Source organism: Dipteris shenzhenensis, chromosome 29 (genome assembly GCF_047967505.1).
Source record: "Dipteris shenzhenensis isolate YYH24624 ecotype China chromosome 29, Dip_SZ_1.0, whole genome shotgun sequence".
Classification (NCBI taxonomy): Eukaryota; Viridiplantae; Streptophyta; class Polypodiopsida; order Gleicheniales; family Dipteridaceae; genus Dipteris; species Dipteris shenzhenensis.
The window spans coordinates 5,676,137-5,701,430 of record NC_141624.1 but is presented as its reverse complement, the minus strand read 5'-3'; the positions used below and the strand labels follow the sequence as shown (position 1 = coordinate 5,701,430).

Sequence of the window (25,294 nt, the reverse complement as noted above, 5' to 3'; positions counted from 1 at the left end):
GCAGGCAGAGATGGACGCTATCCTGAACAACAATACCTGGGACTTAGTGGCTAGGCCTCTGCAACGGAAAGTCATCGGCACTTAGTGGGTATACAAACTTAAATACAAATCCGACGGCAGCTTGGATAAGTACAAAGCAAGGTTAGTGGTCAAAGGTTTTGCTCAGACTGAAGGCATGGATTTTGATGAAACTTTTGCTCCCACAGCTTGCATGGTTACTATCCGGACAGTGATTGCCCTTGCTGCCCAATTCTAGTGGCCTATTTTTCAAATGGACGTGAAGTCCGCATTCCTTAATGGAACCCTGGAGGAGGTATACGTAGAGCAGCCACCGGGCTTTCAAGATCCAGGGTCCCCATTAAAGGTCTGCAGGTTGAAGAAGGCGTTATACGGGCTGAAATAGGCCCCCAGAGCTTGGTACCAAAGGATTGATGTATTCTTTCAAAAGATAGGGCTAAGTCGGAGCCCTTCTGAGGCAAACCTCTACTTGTTCATTGAGAAGGGGTTGCGATTTGTACTCATCCTCTATGTTGATGATCTTATCTTGACAGGTGACCATGTCAAGAAGATTTCCCAGGTCAGGGAGCTACTCATGTTTGAGTTTGAGATGAGTGACCTTGGGTTATTACACTACTTCCTTGGGATAGAAGTAAAGCAGGCCAAAGGCAGGATCTCCATTTCACAGGAGAAATATTGCAGAGAACTTCTGAGGAGATTCCAGATGGAGGATTGCAGGATAGCAGTAACTCCCATGGAGGTCGGGCTCAAGCTAAGTGTTCACGACACATCTCAGCCGGTTGATACTCCTTTGTACCGACGATTGGTAGAAATTTTGCTTTACCTTACCAATGTTCGACGTGATATTTGTTATGCAGTTGGGCTATTATGCCAGTTCTCTGCTTCTCCCAGGAAGAGTCATTGGGATGCAGGTTTACGGGTGCTGAGGTATCTAAAGGGTACTTGCACCTACGGGATCACCTACACTAAAGGCATCGAACTAGGCGGGTTCTGTGACAGTGATTGGGCGGGTGATGCTGGCACCAAAAGATCAACAACAGGGTATTGCTTCTTACTTGCATCTGGTGCCATCTCTTGGCTGAGTAAGAAGCAACCCACAATGGCCCTTTCATCTACAGAGGCAGAGTACAGAGCTGTGTGTACAGCAGCTTGTGAGACATTGTGGTTGAGGTGGATTCTGGAGGACATGGACGTGTGTCAGGAGAGCGCAACAGTGCTGATGTGCGACAATCAGAGTTGCATAGCCATTGCCAAGAATCCAGTGTATCATGCACGGACCAAGCACATTGAAGTTCATTACCACTTTGTTCGAGTGCTCATCATCGACGACGTGATCGAGCTCATGTACTGCCCAACCGTTGACAACTTGTCCGACCTCTTCACGAAGGCACTCCCTCGAGAGCAGATGGAGCACCTCATCAGACGTATGGGGATTGGCCCATAGTTGTGACATTGAGGGGGGGTGTTAGATTCTCACTGTGCCCACTTGTGAGCCCCCCATTTGAGGGGACAAGAGGCAGTGAGAGGTAGGAGGGCTGGGAGAGAGACTCAGGCCAGAAACAGAGGGAGGACAGCATGGCAGAAATAGGCGACCAGCACACGGGCTGGTCGCTGTCTGCAACAGCAGGTATATAGGGGCTTTAGGCCTCACGTGGAGGCTCCTGCAGCAGCGCAGACTGGCTGCACAGGGCACCCTTATATAGGGGCCTGTGGCAGGCCAAGTCGGCCCAACCAGGGCCACCGACCAGGGCCAACCCTGGGCGGTTTAATGGGGCCCATGTGGTCGGCCACCAGACAGGGTACTGACCCTGCTGGTTGGTCATCTGAAGGGGCCTGGGCAGTGCCTATAAAAGGCCCACTTCTCCATTCACTCCAGCATCCAGTGTGAAACTGAAAGCCCCTCTCCAAGGCTGTGTTCTGCACTCATATCTGGAGTAGTTTCTGAGAGAGAGTTCATCATTGTTTTCCAGCACCCTGCTGAGTTTTGTATTGCTCCCTTGGAGCCATTTTCTGCCCACCATCCGGTGGATGAATATACTCTCTCTCTCTCTCTCTCTTTCTCTCTCCGTCTATATTTCTGAGTGTGTGCTTGTTGCATCTGTGATCATCTATCTGAGTTGAGTGTGTGAGAGTTGGAGAGATCTTGGGTGGAGGATTGAGTGATTCATTCCCTCCTATTTTCTAACACCCTTCCCTTCCCCCCAAACCCCTCCCCAGGGGCACATGCCTTCCCTTCCCTATTCGGTGATTTCTTATTTTTATAATAGAAGCTTATTTGGTTAAGTTACGCATGAGAATTGTTTGTTTGTTTGTTTGTTTTTTTTCAGGATGATACTAGTACTTCTTGGAGACAGCATAAGAAACATTTTTTCATCTTGAGTCATGCTGGCAAGCCCATCTATTCAAGGTGGGGCTTTTACATTATTTTAGAACTGTTTCTTTACCTATTGCTGATGCCAGTGAGCTTTAAAGGTTTTCCTTGTATAAAACAATTCCTAATCATTGCTTCTTGTGATACAGATATGGTGACGAATACAAGCTTGCAGGATTTGCTGCAACCTTACAAGCTATCATTGCTTTTGTTGAGAACAGGTTGGATTCAGTTCCTGTCTTCATTGATTGTCCTTTTGGGCTATTTTCTTTACACATGCATTTGGTTTTATAGCTGCTGTAATGTTCAGGTTGTTGGTTTTGCTTTCTTATTTGTAATCTTTTTTATTTCAGTGGAGACTGCATAAGATATATACGTGCTGGAGATCATCAGGTCATCTGAACCACTTTGTTGTTCGAATATTCTTGTGATTTCAGAGGACAAAGAATGTCTTTAATCTTCTTGCTTATTGTGAAGCTCACTACGGGCTCTTATATAGATGGATGCTTGTGCGTCGGTGTGTGGATGTGTACATTGTGTGGATAGTGTGCATGTGAGTCTGTTTTTATACAGTGGTTAGCACCGCTAATGACATCAGTGAGGGTGTCATAGTAGCTAGCCTCTGTTTTGTGTAATAGAGTTCATGGTCTTTACCTGTGGGTACACTGTTCATTTTGCACTCATAGAATGGGGTTGGACATGTTTTTGGATTTTCCTAATGTATGTCTTTGCCATGCATATTTCATTGAAAATTTGGTTGTGATAGTCCTTTCAAGATTATTGGCACAGTTGTAGCTTGTATATGATGATCCTGTGGAGTAGTTTTTGATAAGCTTGCTCCCTTGTGTGTGGTTGTAGATATGTGTGAATGTGATAGGGTGTGTTCATACAGTGTTTTTACATCTAAAACTGGCATGGATGACATCAATGGGGATGCCATAGTAGCTAGTCCCGACTAGCATGCTGGAGTTCCTTGTAGGTGACTGTCATGAGGTTAACACTCATTGTATTTTTTGGGTGTCACAGGATGAATTCGGGCATGTTCCTGGATTCATTTGGATATGCAGTATTTGTATTCCATTGCCGTTGTCGTCTTCATGAGTGTTTTTGTCGTCTTTTATTTGGTTGCAAAGGAAAAATTAATGTGCATTGACCACTGAAAATCTGCATAATTTATTGAAGCACATCATTAAATGTTGTGTGCCCACAGATTGTTTTTTTGATGAAAGGACCTATATATCTAGTATCAATAAGTGCAACAGATGAACCAGTGCAGGCCTTGAGAGGACAATTGGAGCTCATGCATGGTCAGGTAAGACGATTTCTTCCTGCTGTGTGCTACTTCAATTTTCAGATGAATTCACTTTAGATACTGCCCTTAGATTCTGTTTGCATTTAACTGACAAACTTTATAATTACTGTTGCAGTTGCTATTGATTCTGACCAAGTCACTTGAAAAATGTTTTTCAAAAAATGCAAAGTTTGACATGAAGCCACTACTTGGAGGCACAGAAGTAGTGTTCTCATCTTTGATACAGTCTTTTAGCTGGTAAGCAGCTTGGAAATGCAATAGTTGACTTTTGCATGTTGTGAGTTCTGCAGACAATATCATCAACATTCCGGATAGTAATCTTTGTTGGGATAAGTTTGTTCACAGGGATTGGTTTTTTGACAGTACTTGCACAAGAGCGTGCTTCCTTTCCCTCTTTAATGTGAGTAATGCTCATGCAGGAATTATGCTTCCTTCTTACATTCCTATACGTGTCTTCCACTTCCTCATACGGCAAGACAAGCGGCAGGAGCCGCTTTACAGGATGTCGCAGATTCAGATATATTGTTTGCTCTTCTTCTCTCTGACTCAAAGGTCAGCTTTTCCCAATTCTCATTTCTTACGTGGAGCTGCAAATGCTTGAACGTATATATTTGCTATCAGGAGATTCTCAACATTCCTAGGACTCAACTGTGATCAGTGGGGAGTAGGTGTGGTCTGGATTGTGCCACCTTTAAGGTGATATCGCTATGTCTAGTGATCCTTGTGTTACTGTAATTTGCTTGGCACCATGCTCTTGCAGGTCATTGCTCGCATATATTCCTGATTATATCTTGTCATAATGGTTTATGTATGTCTTAATCATTGTAATGTTGAAAGTATGAAGACCTAAGTGGGATGACGGGTTATTATTTTAAAGTTAAAGGATTTAACTTTTAAGGAATCACATGGATGTTCAAGTTCACACAATCACAGTCAAATCCCAAGTCCTAATTTCTGGAAGAAGTGGAGTAGTCAATAGAAATGAAAAACTAGGAAGGTTGATAAAAGAGAGAGAAGAAGGGGCCGGGGGATTCCATTTCTGTATCCTTGCCAAGAGAAACTGTTAGAAACATGGTGAAGGGGGAGAGAGAGAGAAGGTTAGGATGTGAGGAAATGATGCTCAAATGAAGACATGACAAAGGCTTTCATTCATTCATCAAGTGTGTAATGACAAGTGAAGTACAAGCCTTTATATAGGCTACTCACACACACTCTAGCACCTAGTGCATATGGGATAAGTCCCATGATGACACGTGGCACCCACACAAGACTCACACACATAACCTAGTACAAGATCACCTAGTACTACACACAAACACTTCACATCAACACACTCTTTGACTATGATAGCTCCAACACCCCCCCTCAGAGCAAAGAGGTGTGAGACCCAACACGCAAGAGTACACTGATCCCCCCTCCACCGCAATACTGCAAAGAGTAAGTCCAACTATCCAACACCTCCCGTGTGATAGTGACTTCTCAGTCAGCTTGCGACCGACAAGGGCAAACCATCACTCGTCATCCCCCCTTACTTTGAACTGGGTGGTCGATACCATCAACCAAAGTAAAACACAATACAATCATTTTTGGGGGACAACCCAGGGTAGAGGACCTCTTATTGACTCCAAATACATTCAATTTAGAGGGACAACTCAAGGCTGAGAACCTTTATTTGACTCAACACAAACACACAAAGAACTAAGCATCATCTTTCTCCTCAAAGAGGAATAGATCATGCAACACAATAGATGAAGCTTCCTGCTTAGGTCCAATAGATGTAGCATAAATATTCTTGAGCTTGTCCAGGTTCTCCTTGGGTGAAGTAGTGAGGTCAAGTTGATGAAGCAATTTGTTGACCAACCTCACTCCAATAAGCGCTAGTGCCTTGTCATTCTTCTCATCCCAAACTAACTTGTGCGGATTGATCTTCACCACGAGGGCGAGGCTCCATGTGTGCAAAGTGAGGGAACAAACTCGCAGCACCAGCTGAAGAACTAGCAAGTATGGCGGCTGGTCTTGGGATGCCAAAGCGCAATAGCAGCCTCCACGTGTGCAAGTGGGCAGATATAGGTGGCTGTAGGTGCTCCAAATACAAACCCTAATCAAAACACAGCAAGAATATGCTCTGAAATGCAGAACTGAACCAGAAATGGAGCTCGTGGTCATAGTGGTGACGTGGCAGCTATGGAAGGTGGCTTAGAAACATGGTAAAGGGAGAGAGAGAGAGAGAGAAGGTTAGGGTGTGAGGAAATGATGCTCAAATGAAGACATGACAAAGGCTTTCATTCATTCATCAAGTGTGTAATGACAAGTGAAGTACAAGCCTTTATATAGGCTACTCACACACACTCTAGCACCTAGTGCATATGGGATAAGTCCCATGATGACATGTGGCATTCACACAAGACTCACACACATAACCTAGTACAAGATCACCTAGTACTACACACAAACACTTCACACCAACACACTCTTTGACTATGATATCTCCAACAGAAACTGCAACTGATCTCACTATGAACTGTACTAGTCCAAGATATATGGGAAATCATGCTCTTGCAGGTAATTGCTTGCATGTATTCCTGATTGTATCTTGTCATAATGGTTTATGAGTTGTAAGTGAGAGGTAAGACTCACTCAAACCTCACGCTCTCTACGGAATAGGATCAGCTCTATCCTTCATACTCTCTGAATCAATTCACTGATGAAGACCTTGATAGAAAGCAAAAGAGAGAGAGAGAAACTGAGAGTTTTTTCTTACACAAACTGTCTGCAAACAGGACTCAATGTGCATTGTGAGCACAAAACAAACAGCTCAAGGCTGAGGCAAACACTCTGCTTGAAACTCTTCTCCTAGGACTCCAAACACGCTGCCTGCTGAAGGCTTCAGTGAAGGGCTTGATTGAGAAAATGAGGGGCCAAGGGCCCCTATTTATAGGGGTTCTGGTAGCCCCCTCCAAGACGGGGACTGGCAGCTGACTCTCAGTCGGTTGGTTGGCTCAGCCAACCAGCCCTTGCCGGAACTGTCCTGTGTTGCATGGGGAGGTGGGGAATCATATGGATCACTATTCGGGTCACTCTTTAGTCTGCGGATCTGGAATAGCTGTCGGGTCATGGGGGCAGTGCAAGACCAGGACCATTACTACTGTCATCATGTACGGTCTCTGTGATAAGAGGAGGTTTGACATCAACCATCGAAGAAGGAATATGTTAATCAAAGATAACATCCGTGTCGAGAAAAGTCGCCCTCTTGGAAGGGTCATTTAGCCGGTACCTTGTAGATTGGAAATTGTACCTGACAAAGATCATCTGGGTGGACTTCACATCTAACTTCTACCTTTGCTTCTTCAGAATGTGAACAAAGGCATCACACCCGAACACACGGAAATAGGATACATTGGGCTTCTTTCCAAAGTAGGCTTGTCACGAGCATCCACACGCCCGTGGCCATGCTAGCTAGTGCTAGCGTAGGCAACGGCAAGTAAAGAATAGAAGACAACTTACCCGAAAGAAGACAATGGCAAACCAAAGTCTGCGCAAGGTCACGTCAAGGTGCGTGCAGGTTGCAGGGCATTTGCAGGGCGGGGGCAGGTTGTAGGTACTTAATCTTCCAAGATTTGATGGGTGGAAGGTGTGAAAATTTGAAATTCATGGGAGTAGCAAAATTTCAGCCGCCGTCGGTTTTCCCCCCTCCAGCGGTACACGTCAGCAAAATTGGATATCCCAAACAAGTGCAATGCGGCCTAAAATGCTTGAAAACACAAATAGGCCGAAGGCCATACTATCGGGTTTGGTGCTTTGTATTATTAAATGCAATGACCTTTGGCATGCTTAGATGTCCGTACAACCATTTAGGCAGCCCTGCGCAATCAACAATCAGCACATAGTCAACAGGCAGTCAACACCATGTCATCGCAGGTCAAAAAACTCAAAGTTGACTTTTCGACCAAAAGGCAACGCGTTGACTTTTTGATCGACATGCAACGCGTTGACTTTTTGATCGATGTTGACTTTTTTGACCGACCTGGCCAACGGTCGACGTTGACCAATCGATCAGGTCAACCGTTGGCGTTGACCAAGTTGGCCAGGCTGACCTATCAGCCTATAAAAGGGCAGCCTTTGGCCCTCATTCTTCATCCACTCCTCAGGCCTTCAAGCCTTCAGAGCATCAGATTCAAGCCTCCCCGCTGCAGACAAGCAGGGTAGCCTCAGCCTCTTTAGGGATCTAGTGAGGATTCACCTCCTCTAGGTAGTCTAGTCTTCTAGTTTTGTAGTGAGGGTTTCAGCCCCTCCATACAGTTGTATTCAGCCCTTTGGGCATTCATTATTCAGTTGTATCTATTTCCTCTTCAGAGGTCCACTACATTCTCTCCCTTTGATTCTCTCACTCACATCCACAGCTCACTTTGTGTATTGAGTGCATCATCTTGCAGTTGCAATTAGTATTGGGTAGGAGAGAGAGTGAGGATAGTCTATCTCCCGCTACATCGGTATCAGAGCTTCGATTTTCTTTCTTGAGATAGGGAGGGTCAATTTAGGGGCAGCTCTATTGGTTTATGGTCCAGACAAGATCCGGCAAGGATACCATGAGCACTAGTGAGCAGTCCAACACCGGGGGGGATGAGGGTTCAGTGCCTCAACCGCCACCATCCCCACCACCCCCACCATAGAATCCTGCGGACACTTCCATGTCTACCATGACAGCCATGTTGCAGGCTATGATGCAGATGCAGTAACAACAGTCCGTGGCTCTCTTCACCCGCATGACCCAGCTTCGGGAGATGCGGGAAGATTGTGAGCAGGCCGCCAGAGAGCGTGAAAGGCTAGCTCGGGAGGCCAAAGAAGAACGCGATCGAGAGGCTTGAGAAGCAAAAGAAGAACGCGATCAGGAAGCTCGGGAAGCCGAAAGGGCAGCTCGGGAAGCAAAAGATGAACGCGATCGAGAGGCTTGAGAAGCCAAGGAATTCCGGGACTGCGAGGCTCAGGAGGCCAAGGAGCTCCAAGAACATATTGCTTGAGAAGAGAAGGAAGAACGGGATCGGCAGCTTCTCATTTCTCTACTTTGACCAGAGGGTGGAGAAAAGGAGAGACTTCCACCTCCAGCCAAGCCTTCTTTTCCAGGGAAGCTCAACTTTACACGGTACGATGGTAAGCAGGAACCCTTAGTGTTGACTTCATGGCTCAATCAGTTCGAAAGTTATTTTTCAGTGATGCCTACGAAGGACAATGAGTGGTGCATCCTAGCATCCATGCACCTCACAGGCGAGGCGGTCACCTGGTGGCTCAAGTGGGAGAACGACTACTATGATGCAGACGAGGAGACACCTCTCTACAACTGGATGGAATTCGTGAAAGATATTCGATCACGGTTCCTGCCACCGCAGTACCTGGACAGGCTCTAGAGTTAGTTCTACGAGCTACGCCAGGGAGACACCAAGACGGTGAATCATTATGCCAATAAGTTCACTCAGGTGTTTATACAGTTGTAGTTGGAGAATAGTCAGAAGCTGAGCAAATTTCTCCATGGGCTGCATACAGAGATCCAGTGGTATGTCAGAAGTTTCAGGCCATAGGATTATGAGTGTGCATATGAGCTTGCTCAGAATTGTGAGCTCATGCACAAGGGTCAAGGATCCAAGCAGGTCAACAGTAAGAAGTCCCAGGATTCCACACCAGGTGATGGTGGGAATGGGCAGCAGAAGAAGAGCTGGATGACGAAGGATAGCAATGGCTATGGCGGGTACTTGGATACAGCGACATGAGCACTCTATGCCAAGGAGAATCGATGCTTCCATTGTCATGTGTTGGGCCATAATAAGAAAGATTGCCCGCATTAGAAGCTTCTAACAGCAGGAGCCGCGTCAAGTGGTTCAACAGCAGCTTCAACAACGTCAGTAGTCATTGAGGAGCTTGATGAACAATTGTTGACTACAAGAACAACCTCAGTAGTCATTCAGGAGCTTGAGGCTCAGCAGAAGGGGGAGCCTCGTCAGTTTCCCAATATGTTTCAGTTTTATGGACAGGTCGGTGGTCAGAAGGTCCTTATCCTAGTAGACTCGGGCAGTTCCGAGGGCATCATCTCCACCAAAGCAGCTCAAAAGGCTCAGTTGTCTCTTACGCCAACGGAACCAATGACCTTGAATGGTGCATTTCCAGGGCAGCCGATAGAGAGCAACATGCAAGTAGCTTCAGCCACTCTGAAGATCTCAGGGTGGGTACATAGTCGACCACTCAGGGTCGCACCTACTCAGGCAGCGGACGTCATCTTGGGAGCATGATGGTGGCACTGGTTCGAAGTTCGACCAGATTATCAGCACCAAGGCTTGGATGTCAAAATCCCAGGCCATGGGTCCAAGTTCATCTATTGGAGTAAGGGTGGTCCACTTCGACCTTTGATATCAGTCATTCAAGGGGTTTGAGGCTGGTGCCAACAAGACACAGTATTACAACAAGATACAGTGTTACAGCAGGATATAGTATTACAATAGGCAACTAGGTTACACCAAGGCTGGGTTGCCTCTCTCAAACCCAGTATTCCACTGTCCCTATCACCTATATGCACCGAGGAAAACCATAGGGAGCATCATCCTCGAATATTAACCCACAACAAATATCCATACCAGAAGTTAGCACCAAATCCAGGCATTCAGTACTTGCAGATCAGGATTCATGAGTTTAGCAACCATTTTCGGATTCAGGAACCAGGCATTCGGATTGGGATTTATCATCCAGGTATACCACAGACAGTCACCTCCGTTAGCACGATGGGAAGCCTCTTTTGTACCCTAGTTCGAGTTTCAGCAGAAGGGGATGTCACAAGCATCCACACGCCCGTGGTCATGCTAGCTAGTGCCATAGGCAACCAAGTCAACGGCCACGTAGACGTCCGTACAACCATTCAGGCAGCCGTGTGCAATCAGCACACAGTCAACAGGCAGTCAACGCCACATCATTGTAGGTCAAAAAACTCAGAGTTGACTTTTTGGCCAAAGTCAACGCCTTGCCTTTTTGGTCGACGTTGACTTTTTTGACTGACTTGGCCAACGGTCGGCGTTGATCAGCCGACCAAGTCAATGGTCGGCATTGACCAAGTTGGCCTGGCTGACCTATCAGCCTAATGACCTTGATTCTTTCCTGATTGCGGAGCTGGGAGAGCATCGGAGGCACCGCCATGGGAGGAACTCTGAAACCGCTCCTCTTGGTCTGGCACCAATTTTTCCCAAGTTAGAGTGCTCATCCTGCCACTAGTGATTAGCGAAGAGAGTTCTGGGAAGTGAGATGAGATAGCAGGGTAATGGCCATCTTCAGACGACATTTCCCTCGTGTCTTGAAGAATCTCATGTTGAAATTCCTGAAGCTTATTGATATGTTCCCGCATGGATGAAGACTTAGCAGGATCCAATATCCACATCTGAACTTCGAGAGAAACCCTCTTCATAGGGGAAGTCTTGTTATATAGGGAGGCCAAGTGCTCCTAAATACTCATGGCTGCCGTCATGTGCTTCACATGATTTATAATATGAGGAGTACAGCTCAGAAAGATGAAAGAACGTACCCTCGCGTTGACTTGGTCGCAGATCTGAGCCAGATTCTCCTCTTCCTTCTGATATAGAATACCTAAACTTTCTTCAAGGGGATTTGGCGTTTTGACACCTACTAGAATGAAGTCTGCCAGTTTGTAGTACTGACTCCATCATGACATGCCAAACGCCATAATTGTTCCCATCCAGTTGATGGTCTACAGGGAACGTCGGCAACACTGGAATCTTCACCTTGTTTTCTGCCAATTCCTGCAGAGAAGCCATTGGGACAGAAGTGGAGGGAACGGGGAAGATTGGGGAGGAGGGTAGGAGAAGGGGTATGAAGAAAGAAAGAGCGGAGGAAAGATGGAAGACAAGGCCTAGAGGATTGAAGATAATTCTACCTTCGACTTCCACGAAGCTGGCCTTCACACAGTCCACTATTTCGATTTGAAAACACCCTTCAAAGTAAATGACCTTCTTTGTACTCCAAAAAACAGCCCGTACCTTCTCGAACTCCGCTTCAAAAAGCTCCAAAAAAGCCTTTGTAGCTTGCTGGTTTCAGGTCCTCTCCACAGCACAGGTCTTCTTAGCCAACCTTTGGCTCTGATACCATGTGAGAGCTGCAACGGTGCTGAGCTACAGTGGAGAGTCGACCGCAAACAACTCACAGAGCAGAACTGAAAACAGAGAAAACCGAGAGACACTTGCACAAGGATCTCAGGAAAAGCCCCTCTACTGCTGGGGAAAAGCTCAACTCTGGTGAACAACTGCTGAAGGCTGAGATGCCTCAAGTGGGAGGGAGGAGGCCTATTTATAGGATCACTCCCTGCCCAAACAAACCGACTAGGAGAAGGGGGGGGGGGGGGTTGGCTGACTAGGGGAACTGACCCGACATGCTGCTCGGGTGATCAGGGGTCCAGAGGCCTATGTGGCCATCTAGGCGCACACGTACGGGCTGTTGGCAGCCCCAAAACAGGGATGGAACAGGTGCTTCTGTCCCCGCACCCTCCTGGATACTCCCGCAGCACATGGCGGCCCCCACAGCATCCTGGAACAGTGGCGAACAGCAGCGAGCAGGTCCAGGCAGAAGGTGAGCAGTTGGCGAGCTGGTCTGGGCTCCGTATGCCCTCGTACCTGCTCCATACATGTACAGCCACCATGGTGAACCCCCTCTGCCTTTCCTGGGCAGGCAAACCCACAACAAAGGCCCTAGCACTCCTTCACATGGGTGGGCAGACCCACAACCAAGGCCCTCACTCAGTGATGCAGGAGATGCCACCTCTAACACTTACACGATCAATTAACGTCTACGTTCTTTTTTTGCTTTGAAGGACTATTTGAGAGGTTTAAATATGTCCGATGATTGAGGATCGTCTTCACTAAAAAATGTGCGTGTGATGCATACCCTTTCTGAGCTCACTTGAAAAGATGTTCATAGCATGGCATAGGATTTGAGTGATGGCTCCTTATCTCTACAGAGAAGAAGGCTATTGGAATGGTTTACACGCTATTGGAATGGTTTACACTGTTTTCCCTTATTGAACCTAGTTGCTTTGTGCAGTCTTGTCATATGATTCCTTCAAAGCTTCCATTTACTCATAGGGGTGCCTTTCTTTGCACTTTTTGGGAGGGGGCAAAGGAAGTTGAATTTTTGCATCTATTCAGTGGAAATATTTTGGTCCATTTTTTGTTTGGGTTGGTGTGATGATCCATTGATTGAATGTTACTTTATTTTTTTCAGGTAATTAGCCTTATTGGTACTCAAAAGGCTTCTCTGCACCCAGATGATATCCTTCTCCTTTCAAACTTTGTTTCATCATTTGAATCTTTCAGGTAAGAAGTGTATATATGTCACATATTTTTTACAGGAATGTTGAAATATTAAGTTTTGCAGTCTTCAAGTTCATGTTCATGTAATGATTCACAAACCTGATGACTATGATATCCACATGCCTGAACTTTTATTTGTAGAACAACTGAATCATATTCTCCGGTTTGCCTTCCCAAGTACAATGCTATGGCATTTTTGTATGCCTATGTTCGTTACCTTGATGTAAGTTGTCATGCTACCTTTTTGAGCCTTTTTACCTATCTTGCTTGGAGAAATTCTCTCGTGTTTGTGAAATGGTCTTTTCTACCCCTTGATTCACTCACCACACTTGTTTCTCTTAACAGACAGATACGTGTTTGATTTTGATTACTACAAATCCGGATGCCTTTTTTCATTTAAAAGAATGCAGGTGAGCTTTGTTTAACCATTCACCTGTGCTTGTAAGATCTGTGATGCGATTAGGTGTGAAGCCAATCTTACATCCAACATAATTCTCTCATACTTGAAGTCAAATTTTCAACCAGCTCTGGTAAAGCAGCAATATACTTCATGTATTGCAGGGCAAGGGTTGAGAGTTTCTTAATGGAAACCCATGTGCTTCGGGACATTGCTAGCTCTGTGGTAAAAGGAGGACTAAGAGTGGAGGATTTGCCTGGTGATACTGTATATGGATCTTTTCCTAGATCCAGTCGGCTGGGGAACAACACAGACAATAAGACTTCTGAGCCTGCTGCTGCTACTACTAGACAGAGAATAGGGGTGGGGGGTGCGGCAGGTCTGTGGCATTTTATATATCGGAGTGTCTATCTTGACCAATATGTGGCCTCAGAATTTTCAGCTCCTTTGGACACACGCCAAGCACAAAAAAGGTATGTTGCTGATGGAGCAGTCTAATAAGCATTTAATGTTCACAATATCTCCTCCATGAAGGGTTCTCATAGTTTGCGGAATGCTTATAACGGAATCTGTGATTTTACATTTAATAAGTAATGAGCTACTCCATATGATAGTATTTTGTATAGATGCTGTTGCTCACTTAATTCCCATACATAATCATAATGGGTGATTGATGTTTTAAAAGTTAGTGGAGATCAATACGGCCCTATCAAGAAAGATTAAATTTAGTTGGTTCTGTACAAAGTTGAGATGACTCATAGATGATACATGACAGGACTTTCTACCACAGTTACGCTGAAACGCGTTTCAGAGCCCAGCCAGGCCTGAAACGCCGTTTCAGAGAAGCCCCGTTTCCTGAAACGCGTTTCAGGGTCTGAAACGTTTCAGGACCCTGAAACGGCTGGCTGAAACGTTTCAGCCAGTCTGGAACGCGTTTCAGAGCCCTGAAACGTGCCGTTTCAGAAAATACAGGCTGCTAGGTCTCCAAAATCACATTTTTTGTCTTTTTGCTTTTGATTTTGGTCTCCAGGCTCCTTCCACTCCTTCAGCCTCATACTCTCTCCATCCTCAAGGTTTTCCAGCCCTCCTTCAGCCCCATTCACTCCTTTCCTCTCCTTTCTCTCCTGCAGCCTGCTTCAGCCCTCCATCATCATCTACTCCCCTCCCTTACTGACGTGGCGTTTCCCCGTTTCAGCCCTCCCAAAAATCCCGAAATGTTTTCGTTTCCGTTTCCGTTCCCCGTTTTCCCGTTTCCGTTTCCCCTAACTATGCTTTCTACACACACAGTGTAATATTTTTATTTATTGTTTCAGTTTCAGTTTATACTAGCTTTTAGAGGGTATGCTAGAGACCACTATTTTCCCTACCAGGGGTGTTTTTTCTTGTGATGTGATGTCCACATGTGTCAATTCTTTCTTGCTGCCCCTCTTTCTCTAAGACCTTAGTTTGATCACAAACGAATGTCCTTAATGGGAGGCATGGGAACGGGCGTGTTAGCACAGGTTTGCAAGACAACCCCTTGTCTAAAGATAGAATACCACAAATCCGACGCATACAAGCTAGCATCCAAAAGAGAACCATTTGGAGAAGTACTTGAAGACACGGGGTGAGGGAGACAGGACCAAATGATGAAGACATCCTTGACTTGTTCATGAGAGCTTCTGCAAAGGAGATGATGGAGCTGTTCTTTGATGCTGGAAGTATAGAGTTGATGCCCACTAGAAATCCTCAGAGCAAAGGGGCTTGACACCTTGGCATGTATGGGTTCAGGGGGATGGACTGAGGCTGCCACATGGGCAGCAGAGGGAGATCTTTGTTATGCTCTAGCCGAGATAGCATGACCTCGGAAAGATCGGTGGGCATTTTCTCTTAGATGACCAACTTTTGTAATAGTTAATGTGCGTAATTGAAATGGTCAAGAGAAGTAACTGCCAAGGTCCTAGGTGAGGGTGAAATGGCATTGACTAGGTAGTTCTGAGTGCTAAGGCCTAGGTGCACCTAAATGTGCAATAATGCCAAGGGGCAAGTGGTTTTAAATGTGCCCCAAGAGAGGGGTAAAAAGGTGCACCAAGTGGAGAGGCTAAAATGATGACATTTGGCAAGGAGGGTCTCGTGGATAAGCATGAAAAAAACAAAGGAACGAATTAATTAGAATATCTGTGATCCACGAGAGTAGGCTGGGTGGAACAAATGAAAAGCTATCGCCCGTGATCTGTGTCAACGCAGGAATAGAGATTCTTGAAGAAGAGATAGAGTCTTTGATAGTTGGTATCAGAGCTCATGTAGTGAGCGATTCTGGAAGATTGACGGCTTACGGCTTCTTTGAGTGATGTTCTGCTGCACGGTTGGCGTAGGCGATGCACTGATCGGAGAACGAGCTCCATCAATCACAACAGCAGACCCATCATCACCAGCCTCAGCAATCGCACCTCTTAGAGGAGAAATTCGCTTCTGATTCCTTAGACGACGAACCGCAAGCTCCGCTAGTGGAAGACGACGACCTCGATAACGTCCTGGAAGAGGAGCTCGCCGCCTCATTCCATCGACATTCCTACCATCCTCCTCCTCCAGCGACGCCCCCTTTTGCCACACTATCGTTCCATCCCTCTGTCTCGCAATCGTCTCTCACCTTCGCATTTCCTGGTTGGGGAGTCGATATTTATCGAGACCCCAAGCGGCAGAAGCCGTCCATTGTTAGACATGAGCTTGACACATACGCCCAGTTGGGAGAGCAGCTCTCGACTAACGCCGAGCAGGAGGGGCCAAGGGTTTCGTGGGGCGATGCGGACAAGCCGGAAATGGCAATTCGGTGTATGAGATGCCCAATGAAATTGTGACGAACGTTTTGAAGAGACTCGGTATAAGAGATCTGTGTTCTGCCATTTGAACATGTCATTGGTGGCAACACCTAGGCTCGCAAGACGAAGCCTGGGGACAGTTTGATGTGCAGAGTGATATTAAGCAAGCAGTCGTTTCTTTGCCCAAGTTTAATCGAAAGAAAATACAGGACTGTCGCCAGCACTTGGACTGGGAATTCTGAAGGGATTCAGTCTGTGAAGATTGCAAACCGTATATATAATAGGGCAGAGTCATTTGGCGAGTTTCGAGGATATCCAGGGGGCATCCCTTTCCCTTTATTATATATATTTGAAGTTTTCAGTTTGCAGTAGTTGTTCCTGTACAGAAAGGGATTTTGAAGTGCTGTACTTTTGGAGTTTTCGCGTGAGAAAAGAAAGAAAGAAAAAAAAAAAACCCATTTTCCATTGTGAAACTATGGAGGCAGAAGGGCAGAATTCTAGGGTGAATCCTAGTGAGTCTAGAGTGCAGTCTATACAACAGATGTCACATCATGCAGCACCTACTTTGATCGGTAGGATTTCGATATTAGAAGATGCTTTACAGCAGATTATGAACCAGCAGCCTCAAGTGAATGCTGGTCAGAATGAGATTAGGGAGAGGGTACAAGCCTTGTCGGCTAGACCGTCTAGAATTGATAAGGGCAAAGCTCCAGCAGAGCCAGAGCCCAGTATCCATTCATTAGAGCGCGCAAGGGTCAAAGTGCCTAATATCGCTAATTATAGACCGGAGAAGTACGCTGGTCGGATGACCGAGCGCAGCTCTGATGTGATCGAGGTTTGGTTACACAAGTGGGAAGAAGCCTTCGCCATTTGTGAAATTAGATCTGATCTAAAGAAAATCGGTGAGGCCACACACCTGTTTATTGAGGCAGCGGATAGATGGTGGATAAAGCAACAGAAGGATCAAGTTGCTCCTACCACCTGGGAAGGGTTTAAAGCTGAATTTAAGAAACACTTTCTCCCACCTGATGAAGAGTCCCGAGCTTGGGATGCTTATAGAAATCTTCGTCAGAGGAGTCTGTCGGTGGCAGAGTACACCGACAAATTCAGGGAATGTGTCATGAAAATAACAGATTCTCTCCCTATGTCGGTTCAGTTAAAAGACTATATCTATGGACTGAACGACAAAATCAAAATGGAAGTTCGGGCTAAATATGTGATCACATTAGATGAATCTATCCCTATGTCGGTTCAGTTAAAAGACTATATCTATGGACTGAACGACAAAATCAAAATGGAAGTTCGGGCTAAATATGTGATCACATTAGATGAATCTATTGCAGTAGCCCTGAACTATGAGGATTCTAGGGGCAGATCTGGTGGATTTGTGCAGACAGGGACTCAGTATGAGTACCCGAAAAAAGGGGGATTTCAGAGGAAATGGATTTCAAAGACAAGTGTCTCGCAGCCAAGTGGCCAAACCAAGCAGGTGAAGCCGGTTGAGGGACCACCAGTAAAAACAAGTACCACCGTTGGGGTGAAAAGGAAAATAACTCCAATGGCAGCCTGGGCTTGGTCAAAGTCCTCGTTGACCCCTGAACAAAAAGAGAAAGCTAGAAAAGAAGGATTGTGCTTCGGCTGCCTTCAGCGACATCAGTGGAAGGATTGTCCACTGAATAAAGACCGTCGCACAGCTAATATGATAATATCTGAATGCGACGTGGAAATGCAGGAGAGTCCCAATGTGGAACATATGCAGATGTAACTGGCGGGACCTTCTCAGAGGTTAGTACCTTCTTTGTTATGTGTGTATGTTGCTAAGTTAGTGACGAGTGCACCTGATAACATCCTATCTAAGCCCGCAGCAACGGGGTATACGGCCTTTAATGATACGGAGTTAATTAAAATGAAAGGGCAAGTGGCCAATCATGATGTCATTGTGTTGTTTGACTCGGCGTCAACTCACAATGTGATTAACTCCAAGCTCGTGAAGAGGCTGAAATTAAAGACAAGTCCATCTGACTATGCGTATACAGTCAGAATGGCAGATGGAAGTTCAACTGAAGTATGGGACCAAAGGGTTACCCAGTTGGAGCTTCGGATTCAGGACTATGCTGAGAAGCTTGATTTTGAAATGACCAAGCTTGCTCATGCAGACATAGCCCTGGGTATGGCGTGGCATTCTAGGAAGAATCCAGCCATTGATTGGAAACAGCACGTATATCAATTCAAGATGAATGATGTGCTTTATGTCTTGCGAGGTGAAAAAGATATACCTCAGGGACCGTTGGTTTCCGTAATGGAAATCCGAAAAGCTCAAGTGGAGTTTTTATTCCTTTGCACCGCATCGGTAGAGCCGGTTGATGATTCTTCGGCTAGCACTGATGTTACGCACAGTGGTGAGATGGCCAAACTGGCTAATCTTATAACGGAGGAGTTCTCTGAATATTTTAGGGATGAACTATCTTATGGGTTACCTCCAGAGCGGAAAGTTCAGCATAGGATTGAGTTGATCCCGGGGGTAGAACCTGTAAATAGACCTCCCTAAAGAATGAGTTTTACTGAAGAGGCAGAGGTGCGTAGACAACTGGAAGAATACCTCAAGTTGGGGCAGATTCAACCAAGTTTCTCACCTTTTGCTTCGCCAGTGATATTAAAGAAGAAAAAGGATGATACGTTTCGCCTCTGTATAGATTATAGGGCATTGAATAATATCACTGTTAAGCACAGGCATCCGATGGCTCGGATTGATGATTTGCTAGATGCATTACATGGAGCCGTGATTTTCAGCAAGATAGATCTTAAGTGTGGCTACCATCAGATCCGGATTAGAGCCGAGGACGTGCATAAAACCGCTTTCAGAAGCAGGTTTGGTCATTATGAGTTTTTGGTAATGCCCTTCGGACTTACCAATGCTCCAGCGACCGTCGTCCTGCTTATGAACGATTTACTACGTCCGTATATCGGAAAGTTCGTAGTACATTTTATTGACGATATCCTGATATTCAGTAAAAGTGTTACTGAGCATCGTGAACACTTAAGAATAGTGTTCAATACTTTGAGGAAAGCCAGTCTTTATGTAAATAAAAAGAAAACTATACTGTGTATGGTAAGGCTTGAATATTTAGGGTTCATAATCACTCCACAGGGGGTAGAAATGGATCCGAAGAAAGTGGCTGCGATACTAAGTTGGCTCAGAGTCTGACCGCGTTGCGATCATTCTTGGGATTTGTCCAGTTTTATAGAAGGCATATCAAAGGATATTCCGGAATAGTATCGCCATTGACTGATCTGACCTCAGATAAAGTACCTTTTATTTGGGGACAGAATCAACAAGAAAGTTTTAACACCATAAAACAAGGTGTGGTCTCAGGACCGGTGTTAAAAATAGTTGATCCCCAGAAACCGTTGTTCCTGGAAACCGATGCAAGTGGCATTGCGGTAGGAGCAGTTCTCCTTCAAGAGGGAAGGCCAGTAGCCTTTGAAAGCAAGAAGCTTTATCCCTCTCAAAGGAATTGGCCAACTCATGAATTGGAGTTATATGCTGTTATCCATGGTTTGAAAACATGGAGGCATTATTTGTATGGTTCAGAGTTTTATGTGGATGTGGATCATGATACTTTGAAACATTTTTGTAAACAGCCTGACTTGAGGGGCCGCCAAGCTAGGTGGGCAGAGCTCATGCAGGAGTTTAATCTAACGATTCGGTACCGAAGAGGAAAAGATAATAAGGTTGCTGATGCGTTGTCTCGCATTATGCACAACCTGAGTTTTACGGTATTAGAGAGTGCTCTAATGACCGAGATTAGAGAAACTCAAAAAGTGGAGGAGTTTGTCCAGAGCTTATGGCCTAAGGCTCATGTGTTAAAACCCGGGGAAAGTGAAAAGGATGACCTGGCATCCAGAAAAGGCCAAACTTATGCAAGATATACCATAAGGGATGGTATGCTAGTTAGAAATGGCAAGGTTGTAGTACCTAGTCAGAATGATCTCGGGCAGAGAGTCATTCGACAGTGCCATGATAGCCCGTGTGCGGGACATCCAGGAGTCGAGAAGACATATGATCTCGTGAAGCGAGATTTCTTTTGGCCAAAGATGAAAAAGCATATTCATGAATATGTGACACGGTGTTTCTCGTGTCAGGTAAGCAAGGCCGAGCGGGTGAAGCCACCCGGACTTTTACAGCCCTTGGAAATACCACTAAGTAAGTGGGAGAGCATTTCCATGGATTTTATTGTAGGGCTGCCTACGACACAAGGAGGGTATGATTCTATCCTTGTGGTGGTTGATCGTCTAAACAAGATGGCTCACTTCATTCCGACTAGAGAGTCTGTTAGTGCCCCGCAAGTGGCGGATCTGTTCATTAGACATATATTTCGTCTGCATGGATTGCCTAGATCCATAGTGTCAGACAGAGATGTCAGATTTACCGGTCATTTTTGGACAACGGTATTTGAGACACTAAGGACTGAGTTGGGAATGAGTAGTGGGGATCATCCTGAGACGGATGGTCAGACGGAGAGAGTCAGCCAGACTTTAGAGGACATGCTGAGGGCATATGTGTCATTGAGGCAACATACATGGGACAAGTGGTGCCATTGTTAGAGTTTCCCTACAATGATAGGAAACATTCCTCTACCGGGTTCAGTCCGTTTGAACTGAACTATGGTTATAGACCAGCCAATCCAACTATAGTTGGAGTACCTCAGAAAGTGCCTAGTGCCGCGAACTTTGTAGTTCAGATGCGGGAGATGCTAGCACTTGCGAGAGCTAATATCCGCCAGGCTATGGATAGAGCCAAGGTGTATGCGGATGAAAACCGGTCTATAAGAGTATTTAAGGAAGGAGAAAAAGTTTTTCTCAAAGTTTCTTCGCACTCGAAGTCGTTGACTTCAGGAGAGTGTGCTAAGTTATCACCTCGATATTGTGGGCCGTGGTTAATTCTAAAGAGAATAGGCAGTGTAGCCTATAAATTAGAATTGCCACAAGGGTGTAAGGTGCACCCGGTTTTTCATGTTTCACGCTTAAAGAAATTTTTGCATACAGGTGACTCACTAATCGAAGGTGTGGTTTTGTTTTAGGAGATAGAGGATATTGCAAGGCGCAAGCCAACAAGAGTCCTGGACCGAGGAACAATGCAAATGCGAAATCGGAAGATACCCACGGTGTTGGTTGCATGGCATGGTTAGCCTCTATCCGAAGCTACTTGGGAATCCGTATACCAGTTACGGAGAGTGTTCCCAGATTTCATCATCGAGGACACTGATGCTTGAAGAGGGAAGGAATGTTATGCTCTAGCCGAGATAGCATGACCTCGGAAAGATCGGTGGGCATTTTCTCTTAGATGATCAACTTTTGTAATAGTTAATGTTTGTAATTGAAATGGTCAAGAGAAGTAACTGCCAAGGTCCTAGGTGAGGGTGAAATGGCATTGACTAGGTAGTTTTGAGTGCTAAGGCCTAGGTGCACCTAAATGTGCAATAATGCCAAGGGGCAAGTGGTTTTAAATGTGCCCCAAGAGAGGGGTAAAAAGGTGCACCAAGTGGAGAGGCTAAAATGATGACATTTGGCAAGGAGAACTATCTAGGGAAATGAGGGTCTTGTGGATAAGCATGAAAAAAACAAAGGAACGAATTAATTAGAATATCTGTGATCCACGAGAGTAGGCTGGGTGGAACAAATGAAATGCTATCGCCCGTGATCTGTGTCAACGCAAGAATAGAGATTCTTGAAGAAGAGATAGAGTCTTTGATAATCTTCCTGATGTTATTTCAGGGCTGCCCATTGGGCCATCCTGGTCAGCACACTCGGCTGACATAGCAGCAGTACAGGCTGCTGGACAGGCCTGTATAGGCCTTGGATTAGGGCACATAGCCAGCATGGTAGGCACCTGCTTGGCAGGGCTTTATATAGGTTGGAGGGGAAGTTAAGGCCAGCAGGAGGTGGCAGCATGAGGTCAGCTTTGACAGGCTTCAGGAGCTGCTTGTGGTTGAGCTCTACTTGCGGTTCCCTTCTGACAGTTATGTGCTCTCCTTGTTCCTCAAGATATGCACCACTATTTTCCCCAATAAGGGCTGAGGGTTGCTCCACACTGAACTAACAAAAGCTCCCCCAAGGAGGACCCTTTTTATTGAGCTAGGTAACCCAGTCAGGCTATCAATGACCCGGTCTGGCTCTCTGCCAACCTGATCCGGTCCCTTCTTTAGTCCAATCATGTACCTGTACCTGACTGCCTTGTGCAGTCTGCAGCTAGTCGTGGCCCAGTCCACCATGTGGTAGCCAGCCATTGGCCCGCCTCTGTTGCAGGTCTGCTGACTGGCAATCAGCCTGACTGACTGCCAACTCAAGCTGTGAACGAGCCAGCCATCATAAACCCTTGTGAGGTAAGTGCCCATAACTGAACAGAGTAAGCTCCATTCCCGACGTATCATGACAGGAAGAATACCTGGCCAACAAGGGAGGGATTCAAGCTCAGCAATGTTCCCCACGAGAATGGGAGATTCATTAGAGATCCCACCAGCAACTCCAAGGGCGAATCCCCTGCATGAAGCCTCTCTGACATAGTGATAGTGAATCGCAATGTGCTTGGTAGGGCATAAAAACTGGATTCCTTGCTGCAGCCAATGTCTGTTGACCCTCATGAAGATCTCCAAGTAACCTCCTCAGCCATACACGCTGAAACGTGGCCTAGTGGACTGGTCAGAATCACTGAAAGCATGTAATTGCATGCTGTCCCCCGTGGAATAAAACAATCCAAGATTCTGTGTACCCTGTATGCAGCAGAAATATGCTTAATTGCTGTAGGATCGATAGGCAAAGAGGGAGTGCAGGTTGCAAAGAGCTGATAGAGTCTGTCACGCCAAAATCTAGGATAATGAAAAATCTAAGTACAAGGTACTTGTACCTAGACCTAGGACTAAGTCTCCTAGGTGTCACATAGGACTAAGTGTCCTATGTGGCCTAAAGGCACTAACACTACAAGTGCCTACACTTATGCCTACAAGGCACATACCATGGCCTATAGGGCATCACTAGAACCACTAGAAGATGGCCTACAAACCCCCCTCCATGGGATGGGCTGAAGTACTCTGGAAACGTCTCAGAATACCTGGTATTTTCTGGTCATGGTGGCACATGTTCATCCAAAAGGATATAGCCACCTATGAATGTACAAGGGATGTCAGATCATGTAACAAAGGGAACCAAGTGTAAAGCCTGTCGGAAGACTTCGAACTTGGGACGAGGAAGTGCCTTTGTAAACATATCTGCTATGTTGTCCTCTGTGGGAAGATAGGACAACTCTATGTCTCCTGCTGACAACCGCTCCCGAACATAATGATAGTGAACTTCAATATGCTTGGTACGCGCATGAAACACTGGGTTACACGCAATGGCCAAAGCACTCTGGCTGTCAATGTAGACAATAGTGGAGGATGTCTGGCAAATACCAAGATCTGTAAGTAACTGTCGAAGCCAAACACACTCTACTGTAGCGGTGAAAGCTGCCCTGTACTCAGCCTCACAGCTAGACGTGGCAACTATTGGTTGCTTCTTGCTGAGCCAAGAGATACATGAATTGCCAAGCAAAAAACAATTGCCAGTATGTGACACTCTGGTGTCGGAACATCCTGCCTAGTCACTATCCGTGTAAGCATGCATGGTAAGTGAACCCTGATCACCAAAGAAAGGGCTAAATCCTGAGTGCCTCTGAGGTATCTGAAGACTCTCTTCATTGCCTGCCAATGCTGTGAACTGGGCATGTGCATGAATCTGCTGAGCTGAGATACTGCATACTGCAAGTCTGGTCTGGTGTGACATAAATAAATAAGGCATCCAACAGCCTACTGATAAAGAGTGATATCACATGGTGGGCTCCCGACTGAGACATCATGATACCCCCCTCAACATTAGCAAACTGAATGCCCAAATAATAATGGAGCCGTCCCATGTCTGACATGTCAAAAATCTGCTGCAAATCAGCCTTGAAAGCTGCAATTAGCTGACTATTTGGCCCGTGATGAGCATATCATCCACATTTAAAATCAGCACTAAAAAATCAGATCCACTCCCATGGACATAAAGAGTGGGTTCTGTGGGACTATTCTGAAAACCAAGGGATAGTAAGTGTGCATGAATTTTGGCATACCATGCCCTGGGTGCCTGCTTCAAACCATAAAGGGCTTTTCTTAGCCGGCATACCTTATTTTCAGAATTAACAACCTCAAAGCCAGGAGGTTGTGTGACATAAACTTCTACCTGCAGATCCCCATGAAGAAAAGCAGTCTTGATGTCAAGTTGGTGCACTTGCCAATGATGATGGGCTGCAATGGAATGACACATCTAATGGTAGTAATCCTGGATGTGGGAGCAAATGTCTCCTCACAGTCAATGCCTTGTTGTTGGGCATACCCTTTTGCAACACGACGAGCTTTGTATCGATCTATGCTACCATCAGATTTTCTTTTTAATTTGTAGACCCACCGCGTTCCAATGGCATGCTTGCGGGGAGGAGATCTACTAATTCCCATGTGTCATTTTTGGCAATAGATTGTAACTCAGCTTTCATTGCATCCATCCACTCTTTGCTGTCAAAAGCATCTTTATGGCACAAAGGCTTTTCATTGCAAGCTGTAGCAAGGAGTGCAAACTCAAGAAAGTGAACATGCTGTCTATTCCCTGATCTTGTCTGGGCAGCAAAAGGTTGATCTTGTTTGCTGTCCCTCAATGTATCAAGAAGCCATCTGGGAACTTGTCTTTGCTGTCTATTGAAAGCTCTTTCTTCAATGACTGCATCATGAATAATGGGATCATTTTGTCCTGGAAGAGAAACCTGCAAATCAGCATGAGGTAGTGGCTGATTATTGCTTGGTGGAGGGCCTGCAGGAGGCTCATGTTGCTGGTCAAAATCCTCTTCTGATGATGGCAAAGGTAACCAAGATTCAAAGGCATCAAACACGTCAACATCTGGCTTTACTTTGCAGTCCACAAGAGGAGAAGTTGAATGTTCAGCAAAGATCACATCTCTACTGACAATAATCTTCCCAG

The 25,294-nt window shown here is 45.7% G+C and overlaps 1 protein-coding gene across 1 annotated transcript in view; it reads left to right on the top strand.

Moving 5' to 3' along the window:
* LOC147882346 (SAND family protein) overlaps positions 1 to 25,294 on the top strand; it is a 56,539-nt gene that overhangs the window by 19,315 nt on the left and 11,930 nt on the right. Inside the window, exons 3-12 of the mRNA XM_087400407.1 lie at positions 2,346 to 2,425; positions 2,539 to 2,610; positions 2,743 to 2,782; positions 3,600 to 3,701; positions 3,817 to 3,938; positions 4,121 to 4,253; positions 12,966 to 13,057; positions 13,196 to 13,277; positions 13,400 to 13,464; positions 13,616 to 13,924. Of these exons, the coding sequence (XP_087256533.1) occupies positions 2,346 to 2,425; positions 2,539 to 2,610; positions 2,743 to 2,782; positions 3,600 to 3,701; positions 3,817 to 3,938; positions 4,121 to 4,253; positions 12,966 to 13,057; positions 13,196 to 13,277; positions 13,400 to 13,464; positions 13,616 to 13,924 (1,097 nt within the window). The remainder of the gene's footprint in view (positions 1 to 2,345; positions 2,426 to 2,538; positions 2,611 to 2,742; positions 2,783 to 3,599; positions 3,702 to 3,816; positions 3,939 to 4,120; positions 4,254 to 12,965; positions 13,058 to 13,195; positions 13,278 to 13,399; positions 13,465 to 13,615; positions 13,925 to 25,294) is intronic.